Consider the following 20,655-nt stretch of genomic DNA (forward strand, 5'->3'; position numbering starts at 1 on the left):
CAGCAGTTTATGGTAGCTTGCTGGAGCAACAAAGGGTACCTAGCGACTGGATAAAAGCTCAGGTCATTCCCGTTTTCAAGAAGGACTGTAGGACTGGCAGTAGGACGGACATTAGGAACAGAAGCACATAATTATAGACCCACCGCCAATTTGTTGTAGAAGTATGGAACATGTTTTATGCTAAAGAATTATGACTTTAGAACAAAAAGCTCTTCTATGATAATCAACATTGATTTCGCAAATAGAGATTTTGCGAAACTCAGCTCACTCTGTTCTTCCATGAGATCCATAGCACTGCAGACAACGGCACACAGGTTGACCCGTGTTCCTTGACTTCAGGAACCATTTGATACCGTCCCGCACTGTCGTTTAGTAAAAAAAGAAAAGAAATGGTTCAAATGGCTCTGAGCACTATGGGACTTAACATCTGAGGTCATCAGTCCCCTAGAACTTAGAACTACTTAAACCTAACTAACCTAAGGACATCACACACATCCATGCCCGAGGCAGGATTCGAACCTGCGACCGTAGTAGCGACGCAGTTCCAGACTGAAGCGCCTAGAACCGCTCGGCCACCGCGGCGCGCTAAAAGAAAAAAAAAAAAAAACGTGCATACCGAATATCGAACCAGATTTGCGACTAGATTCACGACTTCGTTGCAGAAAGAACTCAACACGTCGCTCTTAACGGAACAAAATCGACAGATGTAAAGGTAATTTCGGGAGGACTTCAAGGAAGTTGATACGAAATCTCCTTAAGACTGTCCTCAGATGATGCTGTTGTCTATAAGAAAGTAGCAGCGCCAGAAGACAGTATCGACTTGCAGAATAACTTCCAAAGGAGTTATGAATGATGCGTAACATATTACGCATATATCGGAAAAGAAAGCCACTCCTGTACAACTACACCAGTGATGAGAAACTTCTGGAAACAGTATATACCGTAAAATTATCTAGGAGTAACTATCCAGAGAGACCTTAAGGGGAATGACTACTTAGATAGGACTAATCAAAGAGACAGGCAAGATCCAACAAAGAGCGACGCGTTTTGTCACTACTCATTGGTCCTGTACTACGATGCTTCCTGCTGTCGCTGAGGTCTCGAATTGGGGCTGAGCTCTTGGGTGCTCGATACTATATTGACCTCAGTGTGAGGGAGCTGCTGTTGCTGAGAGGGAGGCGTGGTCTTGTGGAACGCCTCCTCTATGTCGTTCCGGATTGTAGCGAGCTCTCGATAATATCCCTGATATCGATTCGCATTGTCGGCTTTGGTGTGGCAGTGCGATTCTGAACGATGCAACATCTGCAGCGAGTGGAGCAAACGATTTAGATGTTGTGACAGTCCCAAATCGATATGTTAGCTGCACAGAAACTGAGAGCGTTGTTCCTACTTTGCGTACAAACGGCTTCCATCTGCATCATTTGTCAATTCACAAGCAGAATAATCAGTGGGAATGCAAAAGACGCATGGAAATCTGTCGCTCAGTAACAATAGGTTGTTACTTCCAAGAGTTCTCTTTGCCGACGGAAGCTACGTTCACAAATTATGGAAAGCTGAATGTAAGAAATATGCATTGTTGTACCGGTGAGAATCTGTTGTAGCTGAGGCAGATTGAATGTCAGAGGCAGTAGAGTGTAAAAGTGTGGTGTGGGGTTATTGGAGGCTACGTGATAGCTCATTACAGTATGTACAGTTTACCAAACTGCTACCGGCTCTCCGAGAGGAACTACCAATTCAAATACCACATGTATGTGATACCAGCAAGGTGGCTGCCCGTCTCACTACCCGCTTTTGGTTAGGAAATAGCTCACCCACCTACTTATCAGTTGACCTATACACCGGACCTCTCTCTCCGAGCTAAATTCAGTTATGATGTCTGTTTACAAGCTTCACCCAAGAGGATTTGAAACATTGCTGCAGCATATGCAATGATATGGAAGGAATCTCTTCATTCTGTCTAGAAGTCCTTGCACCAGCGACTGCAAACGTATTATACTGTGGATGGTGGGCCTTTCGAACGCTTGATGTCATAAATGAAATTTACAGTTAATGACGGCTTTCTTTTGTGATTTCCGTTTTGGGGCTGTTGCTCATTGGATTTTCAAATGTTAGTGTATCTTGATATAAATCTAAATATAATGTGAAATTCTTATTTAAAATCCTTATATCTCAGTTCTACATCTACATCTAAATCATACTCCGCAATTCACCTAATTGTGTGTGGCGGAGGGTACTTTCGGTACCACTGTCTGGTCCCTCCAACCCTGATTGTCGGTAAGTCTCTGTATTGGCTCTAATTTCTCAAATTTTCTCCTTGTGGTCAATACGCGAGATGTACGTGGGGTGGGGGGGGGGGGAGATGACCGAGCGGTTCTAGGCGCTTCAGTCCGGAACCGCGCTGCTGCTCTGGTCGCATGCCTCGGGCATGGACGTGTGTGATTTTCTTAGGTTAGTTAGATTTAAGTAGTACTAAGTTGTAGGGGGCTGATGACCTCAGATGTTGAGTCGCAAAGTGCTTAGAGTCATTTGAAGCATTTGAATTTGTATGTGGGGGGAAGTAATATGTTGTCCGACTCCTCCTGAAAAGTGCTGTCCCTAGATTTCAATAGTAAATCTCCCCGTGCTGCACAACGCCTCTCTTGTAACGTCTGCCAGTGGAGTTTGTTTAGCATCTCCGTAACGCTCTCTCGCCAGCTAAACGATGCCGTGACGAAACACGCCATTCTTCGTTGTATCTTCTGTATCTCCTCTATTATAGGGATCCCAGATAGATGAACAATACTCAAGAATCGGGCGAACAAGCGCCTTATAAGCTACTTCTTTCGTGGATGAGTTACATTTCCTTAAGATTCTTCCGAATGATCTGAGTCTGGTGTCTGCTTTTCCCAATGTCTGTTTTATATGGCCATTCCATTTAAGGTTGCTCTGGATAGTTACGCCTTGATATTTTACGGCAAACGCTGTCTCCAGCTGTTTGTCATCAAGGGTGTAGTTCTACAGTAGTGGATTCCTTTTCCTATGTATGTGCAATATGTTACATTTATTTACATCCAGGGTCAACTGCCAGAGCCTGCACCTTTCATCAATTCTCTGCAGGCCGTTCTGCAAATTCTTACTGGCGTTACTACTTTAGTATAGACAACTGCATCATCTGTGAACAGCCTTAGAGAGCATCCGACGCTATCTACTATAGCATTTATATATACTGTAAACAGCAACGGTCCTATCACACTTCCCTGTGGTACTACGGATATTACCTTTACATTTGTCAATTTATTTCCGTTAAGAGCGACGTGTTCTACCTGCAAGAAAGTCTTGAATCCAATCACAAATCTGCTCCGATACTCCGGAAGCTCGTTTTCCTTGTTTTGCAAATTTGTTCAAGTTTTGACCTCAACCTTTCTTTCAAGGTTCTGGCGGAACAAGAACTGAACAGTTACCATCGTTAACTGGTGAATCACTCTTAGGCGCCACGTCCTTGGCCTTCCAATGTGTCCGCCAAATCGCTTGTAGCCAAGTATTGGTTAATATTAGTTTTAAATTAATCTTTTCTCCATTGTTACGCTTTTGTAAGTAGACTCTCTAAGCTCCGTGTATCTAGAGCGCCGAATCAGCGTGACGCGGCAGTTCCGACCTTCCAGACACCAATAGGTTTCCTATTCAAAACAGATAAGGCCTAAGTTCTAAATAATGTAATTTCTCCGAAAGTGATAGTCGGAGTTTGGAGAGCGGAACGCCGCTTAATTTATCTCAGTTAAAACTACGATACTTGCAACAGAACTTACTATAGTTCCATTTGAAAAAGCGAAGTTAGACTGAATCTGAGCGTAACATCAGTGACATGTCAGATGAATGAACAGGTTTGCGCCCTGTGAGAAGTTACTGGAAGATGAACTAAGAAAAATTTTCATTAAATACTATGAGTTTCGACGCTTTTGCAGCAAAATTAGGATGGGGGAAGTAATGTCTAAGGGAAATAAATGACGCTATGGTCGATAAATGAATAAAATCCCATTTTGTATAAATTGTGCGAACTTGTGTTTCTGGAAGTACGTACCGACTCAAGTAAAGCAAATGTGAAGACGTGAAATATTTTTACCAGATGATAGCTATTAACCCACAATAGTGAAGCAGAACTAAGTTAATAATTACTAAGTGATCGGTAACCAGTAATTTGTTATAGATCTGAATATTTCAAAGCAGCATAACGCATTAATTACAACATATGAATGTTTCTATTTCAGTGTTGGTGATTCACGTTTCTTCCGAGTCCCTCGGATATGAAGGTAATTAAAATACTTTACCTATATTTTCGCTTACAACTTGCTTTTCCTATGTCAGCATGGATTAATTGTAATGCTGTACTTGATTTTTCCTCGTTATGATTGTACTTAATGAATATATCTATTGCGATTTGTTTAAAATGGAATTGTATGTTACTTTTATTTAGCCTTCCACAAATATGTTTAGTAATTATTCTTTTCGATACATCCGTCTTACACATTTGTGTAATACAAATATCAAAACAATTGTTAGGGTATAACACTAGCCTGATGGAGACAGATACCTTAGTGAATGTACATTAATATTGATACACTCTGTTTTATTTGTGATAACAGAAGTACAGAAATGCTTCGCACTAACATGACGTATCATCCAATAATGAAAGTTTGAAACATTTACTCCATGATTTGGCCCTTGCAACACATTTAGGGACGTGAAGCAGAGTACCGAGAAAACAGTAACACTGAAATCGAGTTTTGTGAAAAAAAAAGTCGCTTGGAGCGTTTGACATTTCCAGTTTTCATTTTTTCGTCTATATGTCATACTCTCCCTCACATCTTTTTCGTTTATTATCGTATCATTATAAACTTCCTTAAAATGACGGTAAATTTGTGTATGTTTCAACTTTGGAGCATTCCCAAACGAATAACATCTCCGAGTTCACAGTTGGAAAAATTGTGTGACAAGGTCCATCGCCAACACTCGCACATTACAGAACAAGTGGCGCTAAAAGTACTGATCCAAGATGGTGAGAAAACTAATCCATCTTGAATAGAAGCCGGGTATCAATCTGCATATCTGGAATGCATAATAAATCGTTATTTCCTGTATTACCCTCGTAATATTCACTTTTCAGAGCGAATAATCGGTTCTGCCTCCAGCTGGAGAAGGTTCTTCCAGTCGTCTTGACACGCTGTCATCTTACATGTTTGTTAACCAGTTACCTGACCCACCTCCACAGAACAAATCAGAGACCATTCTATTTTTGTGCAGTGTCTCTCTGCGCACTGTTAGAACTCCTTTAAGTACGTCCTAGGCTTGTAATTGGGCTGTTTGTTTCAAAAGTTTGTGCTACATTAATGTTCTAGCATTGTACTCTGATAGATATGGTAGTTGTTGAGAGTTTCAGAGGGAACATTAGGCAACAGTTGACTGAAACCGGATGAGGAATACAATGGAAGTTAGCATTTAGATATGAAATAGTGAAGGTAATGGAGTATAAAATAGGTGAAAAGAGAACGCCAAGTACAAATCTTTTTATCACACAGGGGATACTGAATTTAATTGACGAAAGGAGAAAATGTAAAAAGGCAGGAAATGAAGGATGTGAAAAGAAGTAGAGACGTCTAAAAATTGAGACTGACAGAAGTGCAAAATGACTATGAAGGAATGGATAGGTGACAACTGTAAGGCTGTAGAAGCACGCACAACTAGTATGAAGATAGAGGCCATCTATAGGAAAATTAAGGAGATCTTTTGAAAAAAGAGAAGCAGCTGTATGAAAATTAAGAACACAGATCGCAAGCCAACGGTAAGCAAAGAAGGGGCAGCTGAAAGACAGAAGGAATCTAGAGAAGGGCTATAAAAGGAGAATGTCCTAGGAGTTATTATCATAAAAAGGGAAAATGAAGTAAATGGAGATGAGATGAGAGATCTGGCACTGCGAAAAGTATTTGCCAGAACACTGAGAAGACCTAACTTGTAACGAGGCCCATGAAGTAGACAACACTCCTCTAGAATTACTGAGATCCTTCAGAGAACCTAAACTAAACTAAGACTCCGTCTGAACAGGTCTCAGAAGACTAACGGTTCTGACTGACCGCAGTGTCCTCAGCCTATTGACGTCACTGGATTTTGATATGGAGGGGCTTGTGGTCAGCACACCACTCTCTCGGCCGTTATCAGTTATCGTGAGTGGAGCCGCTACTTCTCAATCAAACAGCTTCCTCAAATTGCCTTACAAGTCACCCCAATTGCTAACAGCGCACCACAGATCGGACAGTCACCGATCCAAGTGCCTGTCAAGTCCGACAGCGCTTAACTTCGGTGATCTGATGGGGACCAGTGTTCTGCAGCAAGGCCATTGGCTCTTCAGAGAATCAGAAAGGACAAAACATTTCTACCTGGTGCATAGTGTATTAGAGACAGGCGAAATACCCTCAGACTTCAGGAAGAAAGTGATTATTTCAATTTCAAAGAAGACAGATGCTGACAGATATGAATCTTGTCGAACTGTCAGTTAATAAGTCTTTTTTGTCGTATAATGACACGAATTATTAAAAAAATGGAAAAACAAGTAGTAGCTTGACCTCGTGCAAAATCAGTTTTTGTAATACTGATCTTACAAGTTAGAAGATACATTGAAAATAAAAAATCTACATATTAAGCATTTGTAAAGTGGTACCCGTGGTCTAGTAATCAAAACGCCCTCGTTCCCGAGTTTGAAACCCTCTACTGCTTACATTTTGGTTAATAATCAACATTGGCGGCCGAAGACTTCCGGCATAAGAAGTCAACCTCATTCTGCCAACGGCCTTGTGAAAGGTGGAAGAATCAGCAATGATGAACGGCATGAGGATGCAGAAGGCAACGGAAAACACTGCATTAAAGACACGGAACGTATATCTACAAGACATGTGACCTGTAATTGAAAAGTGTCATGATGATCTCTCCATTGGCAAACGATCCCCATTCGGATCTCCGGGAGGGGACTGCCAAGGGGGAGGTGACCATAAGAAAAAGGTTGAATAATCAACGAAAGGATAACGTTCTACGAGTCGGGGCGTGGTAAGCCAGAAGCTTGAACGTGGTAGGGAAACTAGAAAATCTGGAAAGGGAAATGCAAAGGGTCAAGCTAGATACAATAGGGGTCAGTAAAGTGAAATGGAAAGAAGACAAGAATTTCTGGCCAGATGAGTATAGTGTAATATCAACAGCTGTAGAAAATGGTATAATGGGAATAGGATTCGTTATGAACAGGAAGCTAGGTCAGAGAGTGTGTTACTGTGAACAGTTCAGTGATAGGGTTATTCTTATCAGAATCGACAGCAAACCATTACCGACAACGATAGTTCAGGTATGTATGCCGACGTCGCAAGCTGAAGATGAACAGATAGAAAAAGTATATTAGGATATTGAAAGGGTAATACAGTACATAAAGGGAGATGAAAATCTAATAGTCATGGGGGACTGGAATGCAGTTGTAGGGGAAGGAGTAGAAGAAAAGGTTACAGGAGAATATGGGCTTGTGACAAGAAATGGAAGAGCAGAAAGACTAATTGAGTTCTGTAATAAATTTCAGCTTGTAATAGCGAATACTGTGTTCGAGAAGCACAAGACGAGGACGTATACTTGGAAGAGGCTGGGTGATAAAGGAAGATTTCAGTTACAGTACACCATGGTCAGATAGAGATTCTGAAATCAGATACTGGATTGTAAGGCGTACCCAGGAGCAGATATAGTCTCAGATAACTATGTGGTAATGAAGTTTAAGAGATTAGTCAGCAAGAACCAATACGCAGAGAAGCGGAACACGGAAGTTTTAAGGAATGACGAGGTACACCTGAAGTTCTCTAAGGCTGTAGATACAGCAATAAAGAATAGTCGAGTAGGCAGTGCAGTTGTTGAAGAATAGACGTCTCCAAAACGGGCAATCACAGAAGCTGGAAAGAAATACACAGGTACAAAGAAAATAACTGCAAACAAATCATAGTTAACAGAAGAAATACTACAGATGATCGATGAAAGAAGGAAATACAAAAATGTTCATGGAAATTCAGAAAAACAGAAATACAAGTCGCTGAGAAATGAAATAATTAGGAAGTTCAGGGAAGCTAAGACGAAATGGCTGCATGAAAAATATGAAGAAGGAGAAAAATAAATAATTGTTGGAAGGACAGACTCAGCGTATAGTAAAGTCATAACAACATTAGGTGACATAAAAAGCAAGGGTGGTAACATTAAAAGTGCAACGGGAATTCCACTGTTAAATGTAAAGGAGAGAGCGGATAGGTGGAATGAATATACTGAAAGCATCTATAAGGGGGAGGATTTATCTGATGTGATAGAAGAAGAAATAGGAGTCGATTTAGAAGGGATAGGGGATCCAGTATTAGTATCAGATTTTAAAAGAACTTTGGAGGACTTGAGAGCAAGTAAGGCAGAAGGGATAGATAATATTCCATCAGAATTTTTAAAATCATTGAGGGAAGCGACAACAAAACGACTATTCACGTTGGTGTGTAGAATGTATGAGTCTGGCGACATGCCATCTGTCTTTCGGAAAAATATCATCCACACAATTCCGAAGATGGCAAGAGCTGACAAGTGCGAGAATTATCGCACAATCAGCTTAACAGTTCATGCACCCAAGTTGCTTACAGGAATAATACACAGAAGAATGGAAAAGAGACTGGAGGATTTCTAGATGACGATCTGTTTGGCTTTAGAAAAGGTAAAGGCACGAGAGAGGCAATTCTGACGTTGCGGTTGATAATGGAAGCAAGAATAAAGAAAACTCAAGACAGGTTTATAGGATTTGTGGACCTGGAAAAAGCGTTCGACAATGTAAAATGGTGCAAGAAGTTCGGAATTCTGAGAAAAATTTGGGTGAGCTATCGGGAGAGACGGGTAATATACAATATGTACCAGAACCAAGATGGAATAATGTTTAAATGTGTGTGAAATCTTATGGGAGGGACTTAACTGCTATAGTCATCATCCCTAAGCTTACACACTAATTAACCTAAATTATCCTAAGAACAAACACACATACCCATGCCCGAGGGAGGACTCGAACCTCCGCCGGGATCAGCCGCACAGTCCATGACTGCAGCGCCTGAGACCGCACGGCTAATCCCGCGCGGCTGGAATAATAAGAGTGAACGACCAAGAACTAAGTGTCGTATTAAAAAGGGTGTAAGACAGGGATGTAGTCTTTCGCCCTTACTGTTCAATCTGTACATCTAAGAAACAATTATGGAAATAAAAGAAAGATTCAGGAGTGGGAATTAAAATTCAAGGAGAAATGATATCAATTATGCGATGCGCTGATGACAGTGCTATGCTGAGTGAATGTGAAGAAGAATTACATGACCTGCTGAATGGAATAAACAATCTAATGAGTAAAGAATATGGATTGAGAGTAAACCGAAGAAATACGAAAGTAATGAGAAGTAGCAGAAATGAGAACAGCGAGAAACTTCTCATCATGATTGAAGGTCATGAGGCAGATGAAGTTAAGGAATTCTGTGTAGTGGACTGACAAGGCAGCCAGTCCACAGAGACGGGTAGCCGAAAAGGCACACGTACACACACGCCGACTGGCGCGAAGTCTGGAACAGGATACGTGATGAATGTGATAAAGAAAAGAACGTAGCTACTAGAACACTTAACTTTTATATCGTCCTTTGGTATACAGCATTCTTGATGATACAAGTGAGACTCTTTAGATTCATGAAGTAACTAATGGCGCCTTGCTAGGTCGTAGCCATGGACTTAGCTGAAGGCTATTCTAACTGTCTCTCGGCAAATGAGAGAAAGGCTTCGTCAGTGTAATCGCTAGCAAAGTCGTCGTACAACTGGGGGCGAGTGCTCGTACGTCTCTCGAGACCTGCCTTGTGGTGGCGCTCGGTCTGCGATCACACAGTGGCGACACGCGGGTCCGACATGTACTAATGGACCGCGGCCGATTTAAGCTACCACCTAGCAAGTGTGGTGTCTGGCGGTGACACCACATTCTGCTACCTAGGCAGTGAAATAACCAATTACGGACGAAACAAGGAGGACATCAAAAGCAGACTAGCAATGGCAAAAAGGGCTTTCCTGGCCAAGAGAAGTCTACTAGTATTAAACGAAGGCTTTCATTTGAGGAAGAAATTTCGTAGAATGTACGTATGGAGTACAGCATTGCATGGAAGTGAAACATGGACTGTGGGAAAACCGGAACAGAAGACAATCGAAGCATTTGAGATGTGGTGCTACAGACTAATGTTGAAAATTAGTGGACTGGTAAGGAGGTTCTGCACAGAACTGGAGAGGAAAAGAATATGTGGGAAACACTGATAAGGAGAAGGGAAAAGATGGTAGGACATCTGTTAAGACATGAGGGAATGATTTCCATGGTACTAGAGGGAAATGTAGAGGGCAAAAACTGAAGAGGAAGGCAGAGATTGGAATACATGCAGCAAATAATTGAGGACATAGGCTGCAAGTGCTACTCTGAGATGAAGAGGTTGGCACAAGAGAGGAATTCGTGGCGGGCCGCATCAAACCAGTCTACATCTACATCTACATGATTACTCTGCGCCGGCCGGAGTGGCCGTGCGGTTCTAGGCGCTACAGTGTGGAACCGCGTGACCTCTACGGTCGCAGGTTCGAATCCTGCCTCGGGCATGGATGTGTGTGATGTCCTTAGGTTAGTTAGGTTTGAGTAGTTCTAAGTTCTAGGGGACTGATGACCACAGCAGTTAAGTCCCAAAGTGCTCAGAGCCATTTCAACCATTTGATTACTCTGCTTTTCACAGTAAAGTGCCTGGCAGAGGATCCAATGAACCACCTTCAAGCTGTTTCTCTACCGTTCCACTCTCGAACGGAAAACCGAGCACTTAAATTTTTCTGTGCGAGCCTTGATTTCTCTTATTTTATCGTGATGATCATTTCTCCTTATGTAGGTGGGTGACAACAGAATGTTTTCGCAATCGGAGGAGAAAACTAATTTCATGAGAAGATCCCGTAGCAGCGAAAAACGCCTTTGTTTTAATGATTGCCACTCCAATTCACGTATCATGTCTGTGACACTGTCTCCCCTATTTCGTGATAATACAAAACGAGCTGCCCTTCCTTGTACTTTTTCGAAGTCATCCGTCAGTCCCACCTGATGCGGATCCCACATCGCACAGCAATACTCCAGAATATGGCGGATAAGCGTGGTGTAATCAGTCTCTTTAGTAGACCTGTTGCACCTTCTAAGTGTTCTGCCAATGAATCGCAGTCTTTGGTTTGGTCTACCCACAATATTATTGTGGGTAGACCAATTGTTCCAGTTTAGGTTATTTGTAATGGTAATCCCTAAGTATTTAGCTGAATTTACAGTCTTCATTGTGACTTTCCGCGTAATCGAAATTTAGCTGATTTCTTTTAGTACTCATGTGAATAACTTCAAATTTTCGTTTTTCAGGGTCAATTGCCACTATTCGCACCATACAGATATCTTATCTAAATCATTTTGCAAGTCATTTGGATCATCTGATGACTTTACAAGACGGTAAATGATAGCATCATCTGTAAACAATCTAAGACGGTCACTCAGATTGTCTCCTATGTCGTTAATATAGATCAGGAACAATAGAGGGCCTATAACACTTCCTTGGGGAACGCCTGATATTACTTCTGTTTTACTCGATGACTTTCCGTCAAAATTTCGATAATGGTCATACTTAACATAATATTATCATTTAAGTATGACACTGCGTGAAATTCTAGAAGTTTGCAACAAGAAATAGAGGTCGCTATGATTTTGTTTTTGGTGCATATTGCACCATGTGTTGCCGCAAATGAAATTTAGCTGAGATACAGTTTTTTTTTTATTTGTTGCTTGGGAGGGAGTCTCCATCTGTTTTATTCCTCATATATCGTAAACTATGTCAGACAATGACACAAGATTTTGGCAAGTGATTGTACACAAAGAAGAGAGTATTTTGCTATATGGTTAATATAAAAAACTTTCTGATCTACAGCGAGTAGCAGAAGCTATGTCTTTTTTTATTTTGCAGTCCAGTACTGTAATTTTCTAAGAGTTTTCAGCAGCTATTAAAAGGAGTATTTACTAGTATGAAAATTGACGTGAAATTTCTTCTCTTATTATATACTACTGGCCATTAAAACTGCAACACCACGAAGATGACGTGCTACAGAGGAGAACTTTAACCGACCGGAAGAACATGCTGTGAAATGAAAATGATTAGCTTCTCAGAGCATTCACACAAGGTTCGCGCCGGTGGCGACATCTACAACTTGCTGACATGAGGAAGGTTCAAATGGTTCAAATGGCTCTGAGCACTATGGGACTCAACTGCTGTGGTCATAAGTCCCCTAGAACTTAGAACTACTTAAACCTCACTAACCTAAGGACAGCACACAACACCCAGCCATCACGAGGCAGAGAAAATCCCTGACCCCGCCGGGAATCGAACCCGGGAACCCGGGCGTGGGAAGCGAGAACGCTACCGCATGAGGAAGGTTTCCAACCGATTTCTCATACACAAACAGCAGTTGACCGGGCGTTGCCTGGTGAAACGTTGTTGTGATGCCTCGTGTAAGGAGGAGAAATGCGTACCATCACGTTTACGACTTTGATAAAAATTGGATTGTAGCCTATGGCGATTGCGGTTTATCGTATCGCGACATTGCTGCTTGCGTTGGTCGAGATCCAATGACTGTTAGCTGAATATGGAATCGGTGGGTTCAGGAGGGTAATACGGAACGCCGTGCAGGATCCCAACGGCCTCGTATCACTAGCAGTCGAGATGACAGGCATCTTATCCGCACGGCTGTAACGGATCGTGCAGCCAGTCAACAGATGGTGACGTTTGCAAGACGACAACCATCTGCACGAACAGTTCGACGACGTTTGCAGCAGCATTGACTATCAGCTCGGAGACCATGGCTGCGGTTACCCTTGACGCTGCATCACGGACAGGAGCGCCTGCGATGGTGTACTCAACGACGAACCTGGGTGCACGAATGGCAAAACGTCATTTTTTCGGATGAATCCAGGTTCTGTTTACAGCATCATGATGGTCGCATCCGTGTTTGGCGACATCGCGGTGAACGCACATGGGAAGCGTGTAATCGTCATCGCCATACTGGCGTATCACCCACCGTGATGGTATGGGGTGTCATTGGTTACACGTCTCGGTCACCTCTCGTTCGCATTGACGGCACTTTGAACAGTGGACGTTACATTTCAGATGTGTTACGACCCGTGGCTCTACCCTTCATTCGATCCCTGCGAAACCCTACATTTCAGCAGGATAATGCACGACCGCATGTTGCAGGTCCTGTACGGACCTTTCTGGATACAGAAAATGTTCGACTGCTGCCCTGGCCAGCACATTCTCCAGATCTCTCACCAACTGAAAACGTCTGGTCAATGGTGGCCGAGCAACTGGCTCGTCACAATACGGCAGTCACTACTCTTGATGATCTGTGGTATCGTGTTGAAGCTGCATGGGCAGCTGTACCTGTACACGCCATCCAAGCTCTGTTTGACTCAATGCCCAAGCGTATCCTGCTCTCGTTACGAGCGTACTAATCATGCCTCTTTTCTGGCTCGGGTGGTGGTTTGACAGTTGTCTAGATGTGCTGGTCACAAGGGACGGCGAAAACCTGGGACACAGCGTGTATCGAAAACCGACACACACGGACCGATACCTGCACAAACTGTCAAACCACCACCCGAGCCAGAAAAGAGGCATGATTAGTACGCTCGTAACGAGAGCAGGACGAATATGTGAGCCTCAACACCTCGAACGAGAAATGCAACACCTGGAAACTGTTCTGAGGAGCAATGGGTACTCCACAAATTACATTAGAAGTGTAACAGAGACAAACACTCGGCGAAGTAAGGAACCAGAAAAAGAAATGTCGGGTACGGCCTTTCTGCCATACATTCCCAGAGTGACGGACAGAATCGGCCGTATATTGCGCAAACACGGCGTAAAGACGATTTTCAAACCGACAAGGAAGATCAAAGAGTGTCTTAGATCGGCGAAGGAGAAAAGAGACCCACTTGCAATGTCGGGAATATACCGTATACCTTGCACATGCGGAAAAGTTTATGTCGGAATGACTGGACGATCCATTAACACCAGGATCAAAGAGCATAAGCGACATTGCAGGTTGGGGCAGGTGGAGAAATCGGCCGTGGCAGAGCACGCACTGAATGAGACCGACCACGTAATAGAATTCGCCGACACGGAAGTTCTGGCTGTAGAGAAGCACTATCACACGCGCTTGTTCAGAGAAGCTGTAGAAATACAAAAACACGCGAACAGTGTGAACAAGAAAGAGGAAAGCCTTAAGGTAAACGGATCCTGGCTTCCCGTACTGCAGCGAACGACCGTCGCAGGTAGCAAGAGGAGAACCGCACCGGAAATGACCGCGGAGAAGCCCTCGGACGTTGGCGCGCCAGGTACATATAGTCTGCGGCCGCGAGCTCGCCTCCAGTTCACCACCGGCAATGGAGGGTGAAGCTTTGACAATGCCAGCCACTCGTGCTGGCGAAACGTCAGAAAAATCATTAGATGAACGTCGGCCGAAGAACCCGAAACAGAAGCCAATAGGCAGTTTGTCAACAAGTGGCCACGAAAGCCTTAACAATTTTGTAAACGAGGTAAAATTAAACCTGTCAAAGAGAAATGTCGTCGTTACTCATAAATGAAGTTGCTTTTTCCAATGAGAATAGGTTAAAAATAGAGACAAAAATAACTCGTCAGTTCTTTAGCAATTTTAGTGGAATTCCATAACCCATTGTATTTTTAGCAGTGATCGACTGCAATGGAAACTTACCGAAGGATTATGTCTCTGTTATTTATCTGAGAAATATGGAAATAATTTGCAGCAAATAGTGTGCCAATTTTTTGTTCGTGTCCCCATTCAGAGTGAAGTGGTTATCTTATTCACCTTAATTGTTTTTTGATGTATTAAAGATAGGTTATACATATTTATAATCTATTTTAACTGTATTGAATAGTCTCAAGGAGTTCACAAAGTAATAACTATCATGTTCTTGTAACATTTTTATATACAGATAAACAGGCACTAAATTTGTTATTTCTATTAGAACGATGCTGCAGAGAAGAACTAATCCAATATAACTCTTTCACAACTCTCAAGCTGTGAACACAGTGGCAACTTGCAGAACCTTGTCTACTATTCGTCAAAGTCAGTATCATCGACGAATTAGAAGCTATTTGTAGTAAGAAGATTCACTCCCTCACACTGCACGGGGGGTAGGAGTGGAAAGATGATATGCTAATTGCTGTACTTTTTCGTATATGAAATATAGATGGGGTGTAGAAAGAAAATCCTTCGGCAATGTGATTAAATACTCTCCTCATTGTGCTCTATCAAAAATGGTTCAAATGGCTCTGAGCACTATGGGACTTAACTTCTAAGGTCATCAGTCCCCTAGAACTTAGAACTACTTAAACCTAACTAACCTAAGGACATCACACACATCCATGCCCGAGGCAGGATTCGAACCTGCGACCGTAGCGGTCACGCGGTTCCAGACTGTAGCGCCTTTAACCGCACGGCCACCCTGGCCGGCGTGCTCTATCATTTTGCAAAATCTCGTTTCGTTATCTCGAGTGGTGTGGGTGATATGAGGTATGTTATGAATATTTTACCTTCGCGAGTGTGCGGTCGGAAGTGAACTTGCTAAAGAGATGGGGCCCCTCCACGCCCGCATCGACGTGGTGACCAAACCAAAAGTTCTACTGTCACCTCCGTAAACATGTTAGTTATCAAGTAAGTGGATCACAGGATGCTGGGCTGTGATGTTGTCCGTGCGTCTGGGTAAGACTACGCATTAACACGGTCCATCAGGTGATAGATAGTGGACGAAACGCGAGTGAGGGTACCGATTTGAAGAGCAGAGGGAAAAAAAATGCCATGGCTCGTGCCGTGGGAAAAAGCCTCTGCGACAGTGGGATGGGTAGTAAGAGCAGTAGTGGCTTACTAGCTGCGATAGCTCATGCAAGGTTGGATTTATTAGTATAGGTATCATGCATCATTACCGTGACAAGCGATGGCGATGTGTCCCAGTTGCTGCAGCTGCTACATTCCTGGAACAATAAAGATCGTTATACAGTAGTGGGAGATCGGCCATAGATCATCTCACTGTGTGGGGGATGTGTGGAGCTTGTTTGCATGCAATGTACGGTACGGCTTCCCTGTGTGGTGCCAGTGGCAGTGTATTTCAGCTGGATATCCAGTAATGGCGTCTGATTAACAGGGGCTCGCCTGTGCCGTTATGTTTGCGTATGCTTGGCCATAGATGTTATGTCCTTACAAGTGTGTCTTTTGGTCTTTTATGTTTCCATCTATGGTTGTGGTCGTAGTTCCCCAGATTCAGAATAAACGGGTTCTGCGAATGTCTGGAGTTTCTGTATAGTCTTGTGGTGAGTTTGTGGATTCCCTCCGTGAGTCTCAAGTCGGTATTCCCGGTGAAGGTCCGCGATGCGTGTGTATCGTGGAGCATTGCTTATGATTTTGAGTACTTTGTTTTGTATGAGCTGCAGATGGCGCAGGCGTGTAGGCGCAGCGTATCCCCAGACAGGAGCTGCGTACGTCATCAGGGGTCGGATAAGTGTCATGTACATGGACCTCGACACCCTTCTGTTCAGTGTGCTACGCCTGTTGAGCATAGGATAGAGCTGTTTGAGCCTCGCGCTAGCTCGGTTGGTAATGTGTTGTATGTGGTCCCCCCAGAGTAATTTCCGGTCCAGCCAGACACCGAGATATTTGACTTTCTCGCGGAAGCGTACTACATAAATTCCGTTTTCTCGAGACTGGCGACAGAGACCTTCTCCCAAGTCTAAAGAAAAAGTCAATATCTTAGATAAATTTCATCCGGAACAACGTATGGTCGCGATATGTACCAAACCCAAAATGATAGCGACAAAAATTTTTCATTACAATTTTTTTTAACATTCGCCTACCGTCTTGCTTAACTTCGAATATCACAATAAGTATGACCATTAGCGAGTTGATGAGCAAATGGTTCAAATGGCTCTAAGCACTATGGGACTTAACATCTGAGGTCACCAGTCCCCTAGACTTAGAACTACTTAAACATAACTAACCTAAGGACATCACACACATCCATGCCCGAGGCAGGATTCGAACTTGCCGCCTGGTTCCGGACTGAAGCGCCTAGAGCCGCTCGACAGTTAATGAGCACTTCTCCACGAAGCTGACATGTAAAACTATACGTAGAGTAAAAATCAATTTTTTTAATGAATAGTTTCTGTATAATCGTGTGAGAAAGGCTAGAGAGACAACGGAGCGTGCAGGACCTACCCGGAATGGCACCGCAGCATTTTGACTAGCAGGCTAATCGGCGTTTCTGTGTCGAACAGTGGCCGCATAAATGCCCAGGACAGCGCGCCGAGTCCAGGTGCAGATCACTAGCTTGTGCCAACGCTCTTAAGCCGCCCTCGCACGTGACGAGGCAGCTAATTTTGACGTGGACGCGGAAGGGAAAACCGACCTCATCAGAGGCAGCGCCGTCGGCACGCGGGACGAACTGGTTAATGTGATTCGCGCTCTTCAACGGCCGTCCTCGGTTTTATTTGGCTCGCGAATCACGCAGTTTCCTTACGAAAGTCGACCCGCCTAAAGTAGTTGCGTTAACTCTACTAGTGATTGTCGAAGAAGAGCGGGGAAAATCGTGAAGAAAATCTAGACTCGAGCCTTGAACAGCGAACTGCTGATTGCTGTGTAATGATCTGAGATACATGCCAATAGAAGTTATTCGATAACTGGATTGAATTTTCATCCCATTTTCGGTTTTTAATTGAATGTAAGTCAGGTATAGTGTAATGTCGGTTGGCGCGTGCGTAACATTATCGACTACCAAAACTGAGGTAACGTACTTCATTATTATATTTCGAGACCGGGATCCGTTTGATAATTTCATACGAATGGGACAGAAGATTTTTTCGAAGCTGCTCGCTATCACTGAAAAAGAAATATATTGGAAAGATAGAAACATGAACCAGTACTTAAAGCCAATATATATCACCTACGCTCAATGTAGCACGTTATCATGATTTCATACGGGATACTCTACTTGTGCTGCTAGAACATGTGCCTTTACAAGTAGGCCGGCCGAAGTGGCCGTGCGGTTAAAGGCGCTGCAGTCTGGAACCGCAGGACCGCTACGGTCGCAGGTTCGAATCCTGCCTCGGGCATGGATGTTTGTGATGTCCTTAGGTTAGTTAGGTTTAACTAGTTCTAAGTTCTAGGGGACTAATGACCTCAGCAGTTGAGTCCCATAGTGCTCAGAGCCATTTGAACCATTTTTGAACCTTTACAAGTACGACACAACATGTGGTTCATGCACGATGGAGCTCCTGCACATTTCAGTCGAAGTGTTCGTACGCTTCTCAACAACAGATTCGGTGACCGATGGATTGGTAGAGGCGGACCAAATCCATGGCCTCCACGCTCTCCTGACCTCAATCCTCTTGACTTTCATTTATGGGGGCATTTGAAAGCTCTTGTCTACGCAACCCCGGTACCAAATGCAGAGACTCTTCGTGCTCGTATTGTGGACGGCTGTGATACAACACGCCATTCTCCAGGGCTGCATCAGCGCATCAGGGATTCCATGCGACGGAGGGTGGATGCATGTATCCTCGCTAACGGAGGACATGTTGAACATTTCCTGTAACAAAGTGTTTGAAGTCACGCTGGTACGTTCTGTTGCTGTGTGTTTCCATTCCATGATTAATGTGATTTGAAGAGAAGTAATAAAATGAGCTCTAACATGGAAAGTAAGCGTTTCCGATGTCCACATAACATATTTTCTTTCTTTGTGTGTGAGGAATGTTTCCTGAAAGTTTGACCGTACCTTTTTGTAACACCCTATATACAGAAAATTTCGTAGTAGCAAAAAGTTGAAGTGTGTCACTTGTGTTTACATTCTGACAAAGACCGGCAACTGGGAAAATGTTCCAGTCGTTGGCCTTCCCAACAGGAATTGCAACAAATACACTATTTATAATAAATAACACCGACTATTGCAGGTAATACTTCTCTTAAGTTAATAAGAAAGACCCAGAATAGTTTAGGAAACGAAAGGAGAAACTTTTTTTTTGGTGATGATTGATGTGATTCTGCTACCTTTTGCCGTGACCGGCTTCAACATAGCAACTGGGGCTCCGTATAGGAAATGCACCGTCTAAATTATTATTTGAAATTTAATATGCAAATTGTACCAAAAAGACAGGTTTTTGATACATCATCATTGTGCCGCAGCACTGAAACGATATACTTCCACAGCACACAAGCTGTGACACTAAAAATATCGACAACAGAAAGCCGAGTACCTACTGATGTATAGTTTTTGTCATTTTATTGTAACGAATCGTAGCTAGAACGACGCGTCTTCGAGATATACTCAATTTGCTGATGCTTTGGAGCAGCTTATATTCATACCGCGTATGGTACAAGAAGGAAAACCCAAAATTGCCTGAATATGTAGTTTAGCTCAGTACAATATCGCTGCCCCTATGTTCTGTTTGTGACGCAAAACGATGTCACAACTCATTGGCCACGTCCTTCGCCGTGAAGCAAACATCACACAAGCTGCGCTCCGCTCTGCAGTGTACTGGAATGTGGAGTTCCACCGAGGCCCACGAGAAAGACAGCCGTGGCCCATACGTCACAGCACGTGACTCTGCAGGTCCTCCGAGTGCCAGCACCCGTCTCTGCCGGGGAGCGAGTAACTGCTTCATAAGAGTTTAATAATTCTAGACTGCACTTTTAAAAGCATGCAAGTTCTCGATAGCACACAGTAAAACTAAGACCTCTAGTGGGTACCTTTTCAATTAAATATTGATTTCCCGTGGGCCCTGGACGGGGCTGAGCGATCCCGATATGTAGCGTACAAGCCTACTAGTGTGAAGTCACAAGTTGATTTCTATCTTGCTGGCCCCCAGTTCCAAGCTGTGACGTCACCGGCTCCTTGTCCACGCGCGTTTTCACGTGCCGTCAGAGGAGAACCACTTGTGTGATATCCTGGATAAATGTTGAGACCCTGTGATCTCGCTGCTATTTCAGCAATGGCCAATGCGACGGACTTGGACTTCGTGAGTTTTATTGTGCCGGACGGATTTTCACATACAATTCGTAATCTGTTATTCCTGGACTCAGTTTCGAGACTTGTACTTGTGTTCTGTGTTAAGAGGCTATCGTGTAGCGATGTAACACGACTTAACAATAACAATAGGGGGATACGAAAGTGAAGCAGTGGTTGAGAAGAGAATGAGGCAGGGTTGTAGTCTCTCCTCGATGTTACTCAATCTGTACATTGAGTAAGCAGTAAAGGAAACTATAGAGAAATTGTGAAAAGGAATAAAAGTTCAGGGAGAAGAAATAAAAACTTTGAAGTATGTCGAGTATATTATAATTCTATCAGACAGTAATGGACTTGTTAGAACAACTGAACGGGACGAAACAAGGTAGTAATAGATTTAAACCAGGTGATGCTGGGGGAATTAGATTAGGAAATGAGAGGCTAAAAGTAACAGATGAGTTTTGCTATTTGGACCGCAAAGTAACTGATGACGGCCGCAACGG

General features: G+C 43.3%; 1 protein-coding gene across 1 annotated transcript in view; it reads right to left on the reverse strand.

The window, feature by feature from the left end:
• The window catches only part of LOC126232688 (ankyrin repeat domain-containing protein 17-like), a 115,632-nt gene extending 98,187 nt beyond the window's left edge, over positions 1–17,445 (reverse strand). The window contains exons 1-2 of the mRNA XM_049942813.1: positions 17,371–17,445; positions 16,086–16,133 (exon numbers count right to left, since the gene is read on the reverse strand). Of these exons, the coding sequence (XP_049798770.1) occupies positions 16,086–16,133; positions 17,371–17,438 (116 nt within the window). The 5' untranslated portion in view covers positions 17,439–17,445. The remainder of the gene's footprint in view (positions 1–16,085; positions 16,134–17,370) is intronic.
• Between the last annotated feature and the right edge of the window lie 3,210 nt (positions 17,446–20,655).

The sequence above is a fragment of the Schistocerca nitens genome, chromosome 1, assembly GCF_023898315.1.
Source record: "Schistocerca nitens isolate TAMUIC-IGC-003100 chromosome 1, iqSchNite1.1, whole genome shotgun sequence".
In the NCBI taxonomy this organism is placed as follows: domain Eukaryota; kingdom Metazoa; phylum Arthropoda; class Insecta; order Orthoptera; family Acrididae; genus Schistocerca; species Schistocerca nitens.